Source organism: Chanos chanos, chromosome 1, assembly GCF_902362185.1.
Source record: "Chanos chanos chromosome 1, fChaCha1.1, whole genome shotgun sequence".
In the NCBI taxonomy this organism is placed as follows: domain Eukaryota; kingdom Metazoa; phylum Chordata; class Actinopteri; order Gonorynchiformes; family Chanidae; genus Chanos; species Chanos chanos.
The window spans coordinates 5,397,143-5,412,778 of NC_044495.1; the positions used below are offsets into that span (position 1 = coordinate 5,397,143).

Here is a 15,636-nt window from a genome sequence, read left to right on the forward strand (position 1 = left end):
TTATAATCATTGCTCGACTGTTTAGTAAATAGAAGCTGTTTTGACCAAGGCACCAGGTGTTGGACCCTTCTTTGACTGATCGGTGTATCACTCCTCGTCCTCTGGACCGTTCTGGAGACCTGTCGTGGCCGTGTTCCACCTGAGCTGTCCTATCCATCACTGTGTGCTGTGTAAGTGCAGTTTCTTTTTTTTTTTTCTTTTGGAGATCTCCAACATCTGCGTTTGGTTTGGCTTGTTACAGGTGAGGGCTTGCTAATGTCTTTCCCACGTACCGAGCACCTATAAAAACGTCCGCACTGCTTTAAGGGTGAATATACTGGACGTTTCATATACTGGTGTATATATATATATAAATGGAAAGAGAGTCTGATTTTGGCTCCATTTGCTGGGCCTGGCTGGGCAGATTCCATGTTCCACCTTTCTGCTATCCTCTGAAGAGGGCCAAGAGAGAGGAGCATTCTGGACTATGTGGGACCGACACCCAGTCCAAACTAATAACATGCTTCGTGAGCGAGAGCAGAGGTGGGCTACGCTTCGATTGGACGGCCAGACTTCTGCAGAATTCCCCCCCTCCCCCCCCTTATTCTTGCTTTCAAGGGATTCCCAAGGACGTTGATTGACTGGTTTATGAAAGGTTGGAGCAAAAGCCAGCATACTCCATGACAAAGTTTCCAAATCCTTCTCCTGGAGGCCCACAGCTCCACATATCTATGTGCTCTCAATACACCTGTATCAACGTGTTGTCAGCTAATTATCAAGGTCCTGGATTAGCTGAAGCAGTGAGGTCAAAAAATATGTGTAGATCTCTGGGCGTCCTCCAGGACTAGGTCTGGAAAACTCTGTTCTATGGCTCTTGAGGTAAGGATCTTCAAAATTGTATACAAAAGGCAAGCAGAAGTGAGCATGAAAAAAATATACATAGAGAGAAAGCGACATTCTGCGACATCACAGTACAACCGTAACATTGTGAATTGCGTCAAGAATCCAGGTGGACTTTTTTTTTTCTTACTCAAGAGAATGACATATAGAGAAATACAGAGACAATGGGTAGGGTGACGACGAGCAATAACTTGGGTTTTCCTACAGATACACACAGGGTCTGATAAATTATTAGTCATGTGACAGATGAGGCTGAAACATTCCTCGTGTTTAATAAATAATGTAATGTGTATTTTAGATGGTTGTACTGCCACCACCATTACTGCCTGCTGCCATCTACTGACTCCATGGGAACAGTGGTGATGACATCACAGCAACGCAGATCGAGAACACATCTACAGCCTGCTCAAATACACAGTCACTGTATCTCGAATTCCATTCAAAATAGTCCAGAGACAGGTTCGAGAGAACTTGTGACGGATGCTGTTTTGGCCAGGGGGAAAACACAGAGTGAACGTTCGGCATATATATATCGCCGTTCTGTGACCAGAATGCCATTGACATGATCGTACTGTTCTCCCTCCAGTGGCATCGAAAAATCATTTAGATTGATTGCATACAATCTATTCACTCACCTGGCTCTATCTATTACAAAAGGGCTTGGCAAGAACTAGTAAAATAGGTCTAAAATGAGCTAACGTGTTAGAGAAGGTAGAAGGTGATACTGGTCATATACTGGAGGTCAAGACTGACATCTATGTTGTTTTATGTTTCTGTTGGTTTTTCTATAAACCAATAGAAAGATCACTCACCTTCCACCATGTCCATGGCGTTTGGGGGAGAACAGTGTCCAGCGTGACTCACTGCCCATACAGGGCACCGCCGTTTAAACGTCAAATACAGCGTCTTCATGTAGGTCTTATAGAACCCCACCACACCTGGGTTACCTGCAGAGAGCAAAAACCACGCTTTTCGATTACAACGTACAGTGTTTTCATAGCATGACTCATTTAAGCAGAAACAGCTGATCGTGCGGAGAAGGAAGGAGAAAGCTATCCGTCTTTTTGGCTGTGGCAAGCCAACTCCTGGGAATGTTAAAAACAAAAAAAAACAACAAAAAAAAATCCAACCGCACAGATCACAAAGTCATAAATCTTTAACAGAAGTGCTAATGGCATCTCGTTTATGTCAGAGCTAAGAATGTGAATAATTAAAATAACTCTATTTGTAAACCGAAGCAAGTTAAAAGGAAAATAGCATCACCACAGTCTTATCCAATCAAATCCCCTCACTTGATGGACTACCAAGAGCAAACACATTCCCAGGGACACATCCGTACTTGCGAGTAAGGGTCAACAATGTCAGACAGAGCCATCTATCGATCTCTGCTCACAGATGAAAATGATAATGTCTTATTGTCATTCTGATGCATCAGCTTAGACGCATTTACAACTCACAAAAAAGGCAATAATTCCATTCAGTCAAAATCACAGTTTGAAACTAGTTCTATAGAAACTGTACCACAGCTTAACCGAATTACTAGCTCCATATTTACTTGGTAAAGTTTGACACGAAACTACGAGAGCACATGAACAAACCATCATCTCAGTATTTGTGAGTTACAAGTGCACAAATCAAAGGTGACAGAAATGAAATGGATGAAGTTTTTGAGATGACAGAGTGTATTCTTGGGTCAAGCCCATGGCTTTCTGTGTGTGTGCGTGTGTGTAAAGCACCTGTTGGGATCTGTCATGCCGTACAAGGGAAAGGTGTGGCATAAAGGCTCTTTTGCTTGGAGCGGTCACAGCGTGACATAATGCGGCCTGACACAGCAAGACAGGCCTGAGAATATGATATAATGAAAAGCATACTGAAGTCGTTCATTTTACAAAGAGAGAGAGAGTGAGAAAGAGAGAGACTGGGAGAGCAAGAGACAGACTGGGAGAGCAAGAGAGAAAGAGACAGACAGACAGACAGACAGAGGGGGAGAGAGAGAGAGAGACAGGGGAGAGAGAGAGAGACAGGGAGAGAAAGGGGGGGGGGAGACGGAGGGAGAGAGAGACAGGGAGAGAGAGATAGAGAGATGGAGGGAGGGAGGGAGGGAGGGAGAGACAGAGAGAGAGATGGAGAGAGGGAGAGAAGAGAGAAAGAAAGAGAGAGGAGAGAAAGAAAGAAAGAGAGATAGAGAGAGACAGAGAGACAGAGAGAAAGAGGGCTTCAAAACAGACAGCCTTTTTATTTTTTCATTTTTTGCTTTCCAGTCTGACCTCTTTCACAGTTTTTGAATTCTCAGTTTTCTGTCCTTAAAGCCCCATTCCGTCAAATTCCCTGGAGCTCAGTGACCTCAGCAGGGAAGAAAAAAAAAAAAGAAGCTATCTGTTGGGTATAAATTATGAGATTCAACTGTGCAATAACTCCAAATGGTTGTAATTTTCGATTGCTTCGGATTTTTGTTTATAGTTCAATTCAAAACATTGGCTTCGAAATTTAAATCTGTTTAAAGCCATCATCTGCTTCTCATACGCAGACGGTCCTTGAATCCATCGCTCTGACTAAACGTGCGATGTCGAAATGGAGGAGTACAACAGTTTAATGGAGTTGTGTTTGTCTAAGACCTCTGCACTGAAAGAAGATAATGAAGGCAAAAAACATCTTTAATGTCCAGTTACTGCTACTGGAGTAGAACAACGATCACTCTCTATTTTCAAAGCCTCCTCACACTCACTGGTATTCACACACAGTATCTTCAGAACTTGTGATACTGTGTGTACTTGTGTGCATGTGAGTGTGTGTGTCTGAGTAATAGACAGAGAGATACAAGGGAAGAGAGACAGAGAGAAAGAGAGACAGAGAGAGAAGATATGAGAAAGAGGGAGGGAAGGAGGGAGGGAGGGGGAAAGAGAGACAGAGACAGAGAAAAAGAGAGACAGAAAGTGTATGCCTAAAGAGAGAAGATTATGTGTGTGTGTGTGCGTGCGGGTGTGTGTGTGTGTGTGTGTGTGTGTGTGGTCATTCACGTTTCTCCTCTCCTCAATATTGTGAACAGCTACTTGGCTACAGCTGTGTTTTGGTCTCATCACCATTAAATAATCATTTCAGTGCACTGCTCAGCTGGACCGTGTGAGTAGGGGCTGCCTCTCATGACCACTTCACTGATTCTCTCTCTCTCTCTCTGTTTAGGGGGGTGAGCTGAAACACACTCTCAAACGTGACAGAGGCACCAGGTCATGTGCCGAGACCCTTCGTTTCAATACGGTGTGACGTGGGTGCATGTGCTGTGGATTGTTATAGAATTTTAGCCTTTTCATTAAGATAAACTGTCCATTAAGGAGCGTACTCCCTAAGCCTTGTCTCATCGAGTAAAGAAATCAGCTCATTAATCTCGAAGTTTAACTGCACGGGTACTGTTTGTGTATAAATCGACTTTTTTTTTTTTTTTTTTTTTCCCTACGCTGCTTCCGCAGAGTTTAAAGAAACATCTTTCTAGATAAATATGAGTTAATACTTTCTGGAAATCCACAAACACGCAAATATTTTGTTGTGACAGGTAAAAAACTCGTGTTTAATAATGTTCTCGTGTTTAATAATTCGGTCGGGCTGGATTAGCTAAGTCTGCACACTGACCAAGGCTTTTCCTCAGCCTTTTTTTACTCAAGGCACTGTGCTCACTAATCAAATTCTTCTGTTTGAAATAATACATAAATCATTTTAAAAAAAACCTTCCAGATATCAGAGAAATAACCCACAGTCAAACAGTCAATACAATGACAAACAGTTTGGGAGCAGCCAATCAGAATTTGCGAATTTCGGCATCTCTCTTTCACTCTCTCTCTCTCTCTCTCTCTCTCTCTCTCTCTCTCTCTTTCTCTCTGGGATGAATAAGCTCCAAACCAACAGTCCTGTTTTTACTTCGACTAAAACACTCACGCTGTCTGTTGAGGATGTTCTGATATGGGGTCTCCTGAAGGGAATGCAGAGGGCAGGCTGGAAATAGTCCTTCCTCACATAAACCATAAACTGATTCAATCCATTTGTATATCTTCATTCACTCATTTATTTATGCTGACGTCTCTCTCAAATCTCTCCCTCGTTGGCTTTTCCTGGGACATGCTGTTAAAATCGGACCTTTTATTCTCCAAACTCACCAGTAACAGTCCAAAATCAGGTATGGAGTGTTGAAGCACCCTGACAAAGCTGCGATTCCCCTGAGGCCATAAGAGGTCCAAATTTCAGCTGAGGGGAAAAATAATTTATACTACAGAGATCAAAGCCTTGTGTCTGAGTCTCACACTAAAGGAAATGCGCAAAACTCATAAAAGAAGATGCTTGACACGAAAAGTGCATAACTTTCCAATGTGCTGTTTACATACATATTACAGCACTTTTAAGACGTCCAAGACATTTCAATATTTGATGAGGAAGCGCGTTAATGCTTTGTGTGCCGTGGATAATCCGAAACAGAGAGAAGCCAGACTGCAAGTTATAGACGCAAAAATAAACAAAAGGCAAAAAAAAAAAAAAAAACAATTCCTCTCTGTTTGAAAAAGAGGAGAAAAGTCCAGGCAAACCCTCTCCCACATCAGTCAGACCCGTCATCGTCCCTGACTCCCTCCTTCCCCCCCTGCCCTTCCACTTTCTCTCCCCTCTTATCTCAGCTCCCTCTCTCTCTCTCTCCGCGGGGAGGTAATACATTTACAGCAGCTCAGCTGAACATTAAGCAGATGGCTTGCCCTCAGTGTGTGACCCAGTCCCTGCCTGGGCTACCACTGCACTGACGTAGCCCTGCAGGTGCAACAGTGTCCACACACGGATACCTACACACACACACACACACACACACACATACACACAGAGCGATACCTACACACACACACGCAGATACCTACACACACAAACACACACACACACACACACACACACATACACAGATAGTCACACACACACACACATACACACAGAGAGCTACCTACACACACACACACGCAGATACCTACACATACAAACACACACACACTCACGCACATACAGACTCACACACACACACACACACACACACAGATAGTCACACACACACACACACATACATACAGAGAGATACCTACACAAACACACACATACACAGTTACCTACACAAAGAAACACACACACAAAGAGAGAAAGAGAAAGACAAAGAGAGAGAGAGAGAGAGAGAGAGAGAGAGAGAGAGACAGAGAACTCTTTAACTCCTCAGATACACAAATAACACACAGATGTAAGCAAATACAGACAGACACACACACACACACACGCATGCACGTACACACACACACACGTGCGCGCGTGTGCACAACATGTCAATTCAGAAATTCAGCGCATAAAGAGGAGCTGAAACTCTCCCCAAATACTAAGAGAACACATCAAAAAAAAAAAATCCCTCTCTCCAGCCTCCTGAGGGAACAAATGTTCAAGTAGAAAATGCTTTACTGACTCCCGCAAAAGTCCTGACACTGGGGTCAGCAGCGTCCGGGATCCCAGTGGATCACGCTCTTATTGGCTATCCATTATCCTCAGAGGTATGTGACCCCCCCCCCCCCCCCCCCCCCCCCCAAGACTACAGAGGAGCTGCCAGAGATGAGACTCAGTCCCACACAGTCAAAATACTCCCCTACACAAACGCAAGGTTTGGGTGGTCCCCCCCCCCCCCCCGAAAAAGACATTCTTCTTTTAAATAGAATCACACGATTACGAGTTTCAAAACCTTGCTTTCTTTCTTTGTTTCTTTTTTTTTTTTCAATTATTGTTTTAGGAAGCACTGAAATTTTAGAAGGTTGATTCCTTGTATGAACGGATGTTCACACCTTAAAATGAAACATAAATAACACAAAAAAAAGTCAATTGTGAGTTTAAATCAAAGCTTTGTGATGTAATTTTAAAACTTCCTACAAACGTCACTGCATGCACTTCTTACAAATGGTCTCCGTCTTTTCAGCATTTCATAAAGAGGTAAGAAGGATGCAGAGATTTGTGATTAAAGAGGTAATGAAACAGGACCTTCAGGTAACAGTCCAACAGGCATTTCCCCTTGAAATCTCAGCAAGGCCATGAAAATGCTCCAATAACAAAATAACGTCAGCTCAAGTAGCATGCTAACCTTAGCTTAGTTTAGCTTCATTTCAGTTATCGCTGAGCAAACCTAAGACGGTGAAGATGGGGTGTGAACCTGGGGTCTAACCTGTTTCTGTGTATACAGTAGTGTGTAAGTGTGTGTGAGTGTGTGTGTGTGTCTGTGTGTGTGTGTGTGTGTCAGAGAGAGAGAGAGAGAGAGAGAGAGAGAGAGAGACAGAGAGAAGATTTACTATGCACGTTGGCCTTACAGTTTTCCTTCAAAAAAAAAAAAAAGGAAAAGCAAAATGAAGCCGAGAGAAAGAGAAAAAGGCCAGTGATATGTGAAGTTGATATTAAGGACATAATTCTTGGAGTGGCCTACCTGTTTAATCAGAACAAGTTTCCTTCTACTCTAACGTTTAACACACGCGCGCGCACACACACACACACACACACACACACACATCACGGTTATCCCTTTAAAACAGAACAGAGGAAAGACCAAAAGGAATCTTTGTTCGATTATAATGAATTATCAAACTATGTGATACTGTGGGCTATTGGACACAGTCTGCACGAGAAGTGAGCTTGGAAAAGCAGGTTCCAATAAATCGGAAACATCTGTGAAAGACATCCCAAAGCCACAAAGCATCTTTATGTTCTTTAATATGTTCTTTAATATGCTACTATATATATATAGATATATATTTATTTTTTTCCCCCTCCTACAAAAAGATAAAGAGCCTAGTAACCATTCCTTTTTTTCCCCTAAGTGGCTTGATTTCCACATAAAGAACATATTAAAAGTAACCACTGCATATATTTCTTATCTCATTTTTCCTTTCATGTCATGGGTGGGGGGGGGGGGACCATTGAAATTTCACATAATGCAGACATTTGTGCAGTGTAGACAATCTTTGGAACAATAGAAATTCACAGACAGGCACTTATGTATAAAATGTGTGTGTGTGTGTGTGTGTGTGTGTGCATATATATATATATATATATATATATATATATATATATATATATATTTATATGCACTGGTTTTATCTGATACAGGATACTACTGCCTGAAAGATAGGTGTACTCCGGACCATTCACTTGGTAAGATTTCACAGCCTGATCAATCATAAACTAGGGACGCTTGCAGTGAAAAGGATGTGTCTCTCTTGCCTGAATGTGAAAGTCACTTAACTATACTCTGCACTAACTGGAGCTGTATTGTTTGAAATGTGTCACTTTAATTAATTTAAATTTTTTAAATTTAATTAATGCTGCCACCTAGTGTTCTAGCAATCGGCCACCTTTGACAAACTCGCTGAATAAACCTTTCAAATGAGAGAATTTTGATGTCCCCACGCAACAGACATGACTGACATAGCCAGAGACAAAGGAATCAAATTTACAAAAACAAACAAACAAACAAACAAACAAAGAGCAACAATCACCAAACAACTGACAATAAACCAACAGCACAGTGGAGACTTTTACCTGTCCATTAAAGTGTAAAGCTGGGGTGAAATAATCCATATAACACAGCGGGACCGGGATCTCAGATACGTGAGTATATGTTTATTAATAACTGTGTATAACTGATATGCAACTCCTTACTGGCATGTAAATGTACATGTACCAAATCCAGAAACCACAATACACACGTAAGGATGCAAAAAGGGTCTATGTAAATCAGCACAACCCCAAGATAGGTTGTATTCACTCAAGAGGAACTAAAAAATAACATCTGTGAAAACTTCGCTGGCATCTCTGACAGCTGTGTGTGAAGTGTCTTTATGCTCAGATCCATAAGGAAGCTTGAAATAATAATAAATAATAACAATAATACTAAACCCTTCACCCCCTTTCTTTGTTCAGTGTGTAGTTACGGCAGCACCTGTGAGAGAACACGGGCGGATATGAGAAACAGGTGAGCCGCGGGCGAGACATTGAGATTACTGGAGAGATGAGAGAGAAAAGGGCACGAGGTCTGTAATAACAGGCCTTACGCAGGGTTCCGCGCGGCCAATAAAAGACCCATTGAGCTGCATGTTTAGTGACATTCAGAGCAGAATCGTCAGATTTTAGTCAGCGCAACCTTTTTTTTTTTTTTTTTTTAAGGTCAATCCGCGTGACCGAACGTCACTCTCGGGACATCTGCTCTCGGGTTTCGTCTTCAAAAAAAAAAAAAGTTCGCTTCAGGAAATCAACAAGTGATACATACTCCATACTCATCATCCTGATTTAGTAGGGAGCAACGGGTCTGACATGATGACACATATTCCTATTTTGGGGGGGACAGAGCGGCCCGACACACGTTTGCTGAACAAAAAGAGTCCTCAGCGTACGCTTATGACAGCGCGCCGCAAGACGCTAGCCTACACATCACTCAACGCTCTGACTACTACAACGATGAGGCAACCGAGGAGAGATCCGCGCGCGCGCGCGTGTGTGTGTGTGTCTGAGAAACAGCAAATAAATGCATCATCGCGCATATAAAATGAGATGTTCACTCACTTTACCGTTACTCTTGTGACCAGTCTGCATCAGCTTTGCCATCATCGCCTCTCATTACGAATTTGACTTCAGCTCAACATTTCCATATTCATATCCAGTTAGTAATCACTGAGTAATATGCCAGGCCGCCTTTTGCTCTTGCAAAACATATCCCGAAAATAAAATAAAAATAAAAAGCTTTGTTACTTTGCTCGTAAACTGGGTAGTTATTCATAGCAGAAAAGAACACACCAATTTGGAATTAAACCCTTGTTTCTGACATAACCCTAAGAAAAACAATAATAAAAAAAAAAAGTTCCTTTTTTGGGGTGTTACCTCATAGACTATGTCAGAGTTGTCATGCCACTGGAGAGAATGTGCCCATTCTTTGAAAGGCTAAGGCCTCTGACTTGGCTACAGCCTCGTCCATGTTTTCCATTTCTGCTCGTGTGACTTTACACAGACAGACATACAGCCTCCGCCCAACTAATTGTTTAGCCCTGTTACAAAGTTACAAACTTTCTGCCAAAACGTAAGGAAGGTTTGTTGCATCCAAGCGTATATATATATATAAAAACACCCACTTTAAAAAGCAAGGAGCAGTATCTCAAACCAGGGAGAATTATTCAGATAGCCACGACACCGTCGCACGAAAGCAGGGGGTAGGCACTCTTCAAAGAGATTCATAAATAACACCATACAATAAATAGCCTCTATAACCTAAAATCATTTTGACCAAACAGATATGCCGTCACCTTTGAGGTATAAGTTTCAAAGTCCATAGAAACTCTCGTAATTTAGCCAAGTTAATGTCACATCCCTCAGTATGCCAATACTCACATCAACGATCAAGTTTACAAATGAAAGTATTAAAAAGTATCATAAATTAAAGAACTAGGGTGTGTATGTGTGTGTGAGTGTGAGAGACAGAGACAGAGAGAGAGAGAGAGAGAGAGAGAGAGGGAGAGAGAGAAAGACAAAGAGAGTTACATAAGCACTCACATAATGAGTAAACTTCATTCACTGGGATTTCTTTGATCCTAAAGGGAGTATCAACATATCTGATACATTTCTCTTTTTATCTGCCTGTTTTAAGTTTTAGATGTTTCTTCAAATATCATTCACAGATAACAACAACAACAACAACAACAAAATGTTCCTAGCCCAGAAAACTTTACTACAGACTAAGCCAAGAGCAGGAGAGGTAGAGCACTTGGGTGAGTGTCTGTTTAATCTAGAACCTTCTCTCTCTCTTAGATAGTTTGGCTGGAGCTTATTCAGAGCTCTGCCTTACTCGCTATTCAAAGTTTCTGAGAGACCAGACGAGGAGAGCTGAGCTAAATCAACGTGTCTGGCTACTTTCCACTGGGGTTTCCTCTATAAAAAAAAAAAAACCCTCCAAAAAAGAACAGTTATAGAGTTATATTCATGCCTTAATGTTCAAGCCTTATCCGCATCCTGCATATTCTCTCACTAAGGTTTAATCTTCCCTCTGCGGATTTGTGTGAAGATCTGGCTGTGTTCCTTTAGTTTGTGTTGGTTTATTATCTTGGCAACCAAAAAACAGTTATGTTTCATGGTTAAAGAAGATTTATTTGGTGCTTGTGTTATAATGACTACAGCACAACTTTAAGCCTCTAAGCCTGGACACGCATCTCTCAGATACTCCATGTTTTCAGAAACCTTGTCTCAAAGTCAGTCACAAATGGGGTGTTCGGTTTCTGAGCCGTACGTTAGTCAGTCCCCCTCTCTCTCTCTCTCTCTCTCTCTCTCTCTCTCACTCTCGCTCTTTCTCATTTTCTTTGGAGTCTTGCGAGAAACACATAAATGAAGAAAAACAATTCTAATAAATCCCTTTTCATATTCATTTCACTGTGAAGTCACCATGCTGCTGAAATGCAAAACCATCAGATTAAAAGCATTTATTATTTCAATAAATTTGTTGTTTTGCATTCTCACATTTTCTCAATCGTGGAACCTTGATCTAATTACTGGCTAATATCTGTCATTTCAGAGGGACAGATTACAAACCGACAGTTCCCATCAAGCCTCCGGATCAGAAGAGCCCGATCACATTTCTGGATTTTCTCCTTCATACTGATGCTGTTACAATGTGGGAGGCTTCTAGTAGCTCCTTACATAAACCACATTTAAGTGTAATACAGATATAATAATATGATAAGTAAGTAATAAGATGTAATAGACACCTAAACAACAGCCCTCCAGTTCTGAGTTTACCCACTGATATTTTACCAGGAGAACTCTGAACTACGGTGAGGATTCTACTGTATCCCTTACACCAACTATATCAGCATTTGTTTTCTATTGAAAGGAGATTATTATAGCTACTTTGGAACTGTAGGCTAGAACTGTGGGCTATCACCCCATGAAGTGGCTAAATGTATGTGGGCGTTAAATTTAAAAAAAAAAAAAAAAAAAAACAGGCTGATTTTTGGAAAATGGCTAGTAGGTTAGTCCATAAAACAAACAAGAAACTGATAAATTGTTCACTCAGACAAATCCATGCTTTTTGGGTTGCAAAAACTGGATAATGAGCAAGAAGGGGAGGGAGCAAATGGAAATATTCATTTCACTTAAAAAAAGAAAAAAAAAATTAGATTTACACCTCGTGCTAATTCTGTAACACAGAATTACAAATCCAACTGCCTTTCCCTAGAAGACTTCAATGGGCAGTTTTCATTGGATGTATACAAAATCAGAGAGCCAATCAATCTAATTCAATCAGAGTGCCTCATTTGCATATGCTGATTTGTCACCAGCATTGCCAGTCCACTTTGAATAGCCTGATCTGGTCTCTTTAGAAAAGCAGTCACGTTCCTCACAAACCATCAACTGGAAAACCAAAAATCTAGCGCCTGAGACTAAACTCCCATAGATGAGGAATGTGCAGGTGAACGAAAAATTCCCCGGCCTACCTGGAATGACCAGGATGAGAGCTTTGGGCTGGTTGGAGGTTTTTCTGGTACCGTGTGAATCTGTGGCACCATATTTCAGGACCTCGGTTATGGCTCCCATGCAGTACGTGTACTCCACTGAGACAGGCTCACTGAGGCCCTCTCCCCCCGGGGTCTCCATCACCTTCACCAGACCAGACCAACAAGACCCTTCACTGTGGGAGAATACGACAGAACAAAAACAAAAACATGATTAAGTCAACATTATTTAAAAAAAAAAAAAAAAAAAAATAATAATAATAAATATGTGAATCAGGAAAAGTCAACCTACTGTGCCATTATGCTGACACTCTATCAAGACGTTTCTTGCTCTCCAATAAGGCTGCACGCACACACACACACACACACACACACACACAAAATGTTTCTACAGATAAGACCACTGAACACAGTTAAAGCAGTTTTGTTGACATTTGTTGACATGTCACTTGGAACAAAACGCATTACCACTGCCTTTAACTATGTCTTATAAAGATGGTGCTTTTTATCAATTACTCCCCCCCCCCCCCCCCCCCCCCAATGTAATTAATCATTTTCAGAACTAATACACGCACAAGGCATGTGGCCCTCAGGGACAAAGCTACAACCCCATTACAACTGAACCCGAAGATGGGAAATTGACTCGAAAAAATTCCCTTTTCAAAGGAAGATTTTATTTTTAAATGAAATCCCCTCAGTAACATTCTCTACGGCGTCCTGTGGCATTCTTCCCCATTAATGAACATCACATCAGTCGTGACGGACACACGGCTAACCCCCAGTCAGTTCCATCTGAAGTGACCTCGACGGGGCATGTTGACTTTAGGAATACCTCTGATAATATGTCGAACACAAAGGGGGTGTTTTAATACACTCTCACAATAGGGAACGCCTGCTGAGGAAAGCATTTCCATCCCGAAGAATGCGCCTCACAGCGAGAGGCTCCGTCTCCACTTCCGTGGGAGATGGAGAGAGTGAAACAGGCCGAGCTCGCCATGCAGGACGAAACAGGACGGGAAAAAAAAAAAAAAAGGCCCAAACGCTCAAACTCCGAGACACTGCCCCTAGACACGTACGAGTATGGAGCGTTACGCAAGGCGAAACCAACGCTTTACACACACCTTTGACGATTTCATCAGCTCTTATACAAACCAGCTTTAGTATTTAGTGTTGATGCGCACTATAGAATGATTGGATCCAAGACTGATGAAACGCCAGGTTATAGTGTTTCACAGGCCAACAAAGATTGTTTAGAGGGTTTAACATTAGGGTACATTCATTTTTGACATTAAGGGAAAAAATCTTGTCAAGGTGTGAGTGTTGCCACACAACGAGAGCTATATGGGGAGGACAGAGAGAGAGACAGATTTTTTTTTTCTTTTTTTCTGAAGGGGACATTATTGCATAACTGACATTCTGGTGTACAATAGAGTTAACTTAACAAGGATGTGTTGATTAAGTGTTAGATCACCCTTTGGCCATTCAACAATATATATTTTTAATTCATATAGAACTTCCGGTGTGAAAGCTGACACACAAACTGTGGGCAAAACAGAAATCTTCTGTTCATTCCCATAGAAAGCAACCTACCACTAAGATGATGACAGCTGATGATTACAAGGCTCTTACAGTTTAACTGTACTGACAAGACACACACACACAATTCATGTGACGGTAACATTATGACTTTTCGCACTTAGCTGCGCAGCCAAGAGATTTCAGTGAGGATGGTAAATTGCTAAACATAGGCTATTTCATGTAGTGTGATTGGGTAAGGCTAGAATGCTTTGACAATCATTTGACCTCTGATTATCTGACTGTCCACATCATATCCCTGGGGGTCGGAGTCCACAACCGGCAGAACTACATGTCGGTTAAAAAATCCCGTAATGTCTGTAAAGTTTAATTCAGGCATTCATATTTTAAAAAAAGACACTACTGAAGGGGGATTTTCAAGTACTGTAGCGATCATAATCTGAATAAACAATGGCCAATAAAATATAGATTATTCAATCACATGCGTAACCACTGAGCTAGTCTTCATTCTGGAATATACTATCTAATTAAAACAATGTAGTAACTCTACAGATTACGGCAACATTCTGAACCGATAAAGAAAAGGACAAGGAGGTGCAGACAATTTTGTTGAATAAGTTCGTTAGCTGGCCTTCTAAACCACTCTGTATATAACCCATAGATTTGAGCCAAGCCGTGTTTAAAAGCATTTTCAAAACGACCCTTACCAACAGAACTTTTCCCCCAAATATGTTAGTTGAGTAAACAGAATGTCGCCACTGGATGCATGTATTAAGCTCTCTGCAGAACACAGTTACGATATGACAGTTTATTCATTAACACACCGAAGTAGCCCTGAAAGAGCTGCTCGACTCCTCCAGTGCCTCTGCCTCTGCAATCCAATACCGGAACATTTTGAAACCATTCCTGCCACCTACTGGATTGGAGTGTCGCAGACCAGCATGATGTCGAAATCTTTGGCCGTTGTCAGTGGTGCTATTGCCTTTATTGATGTACCTGATTGTCGTATTATCTTTCACACCCTCTTATGTAAACGTTTATGTGTAATCATGCAGGAATTGGGAATTGAATACGTCAATGTAAGCGAGAATTTATTGACTCGTCTCTTCTAGAGGTAACACACTTTGTGGGGAAATGTTTTTGTATTTAAGTTTTTATCACATCTGTTGGGGAGGTTCTAGTTAGCGAAAAATGAAAACTCCACATTGAAAATATTTGTATCAACTGTAGTATCAGTCACTGAGGGTGTTAGTGTTTTCCTTTGTGTAGTATTGTTTCTGCTTTATCTCAGAATCTTGGCTCATCTGCCTCTCCATTTGCCACTGATTTCTCTTTTGGGAAAATCAGTGATTCTCTTTTGGGAAAGTGTAAAGTTGTATTGATAACCAGTTTTGAATTAATGAACCAGAAGAGCAAAGAAAGAGCCCTAACCTTTGTACTAAGTGATCTCTCTCTCCCTCTCTCTCTCTCTCTCTCTCCCCCTCTCCATCTCTCTCTCTCTCTCTCTCTCTCTCTTTGTGTGTGTGTGTGTTTGTGTTGCCTCTATGCGATGATACCTCTTGAATATGGTTAACTTTTGAGAACATGTAGTCCTATAATACATAAAATGCAACTACACTTATTGTTTGATGAAGCCGGTAAACAAATAAATACAAAGATAAATACATACATACACAGATAAACATGAACT

At 41.4% G+C, this 15,636-nt stretch overlaps 1 protein-coding gene across 2 annotated transcripts in view; it reads right to left on the reverse strand.

Moving 5' to 3' along the window:
- Positions 1–14,777, reverse strand: part of ldah (lipid droplet associated hydrolase) — a 44,168-nt gene extending 29,391 nt beyond the window's left edge. The window contains exons 1-3 of one of the 2 annotated variants that reach the window (XM_030789416.1): positions 14,654–14,777; positions 12,393–12,586; positions 1,692–1,826 (exon numbers count right to left, since the gene is read on the reverse strand). In XM_030789416.1, coding sequence (XP_030645276.1) covers positions 1,692–1,826; positions 12,393–12,552 — 295 coding nt within the window. In that variant the 5' untranslated portion in view covers positions 12,553–12,586; positions 14,654–14,777. The remainder of the gene's footprint in view (positions 1–1,691; positions 1,827–12,392; positions 12,587–14,653) is intronic. The other variant, XM_030789424.1, reaches the window with a different exon arrangement.
- Between the last annotated feature and the right edge of the window lie 859 nt (positions 14,778–15,636).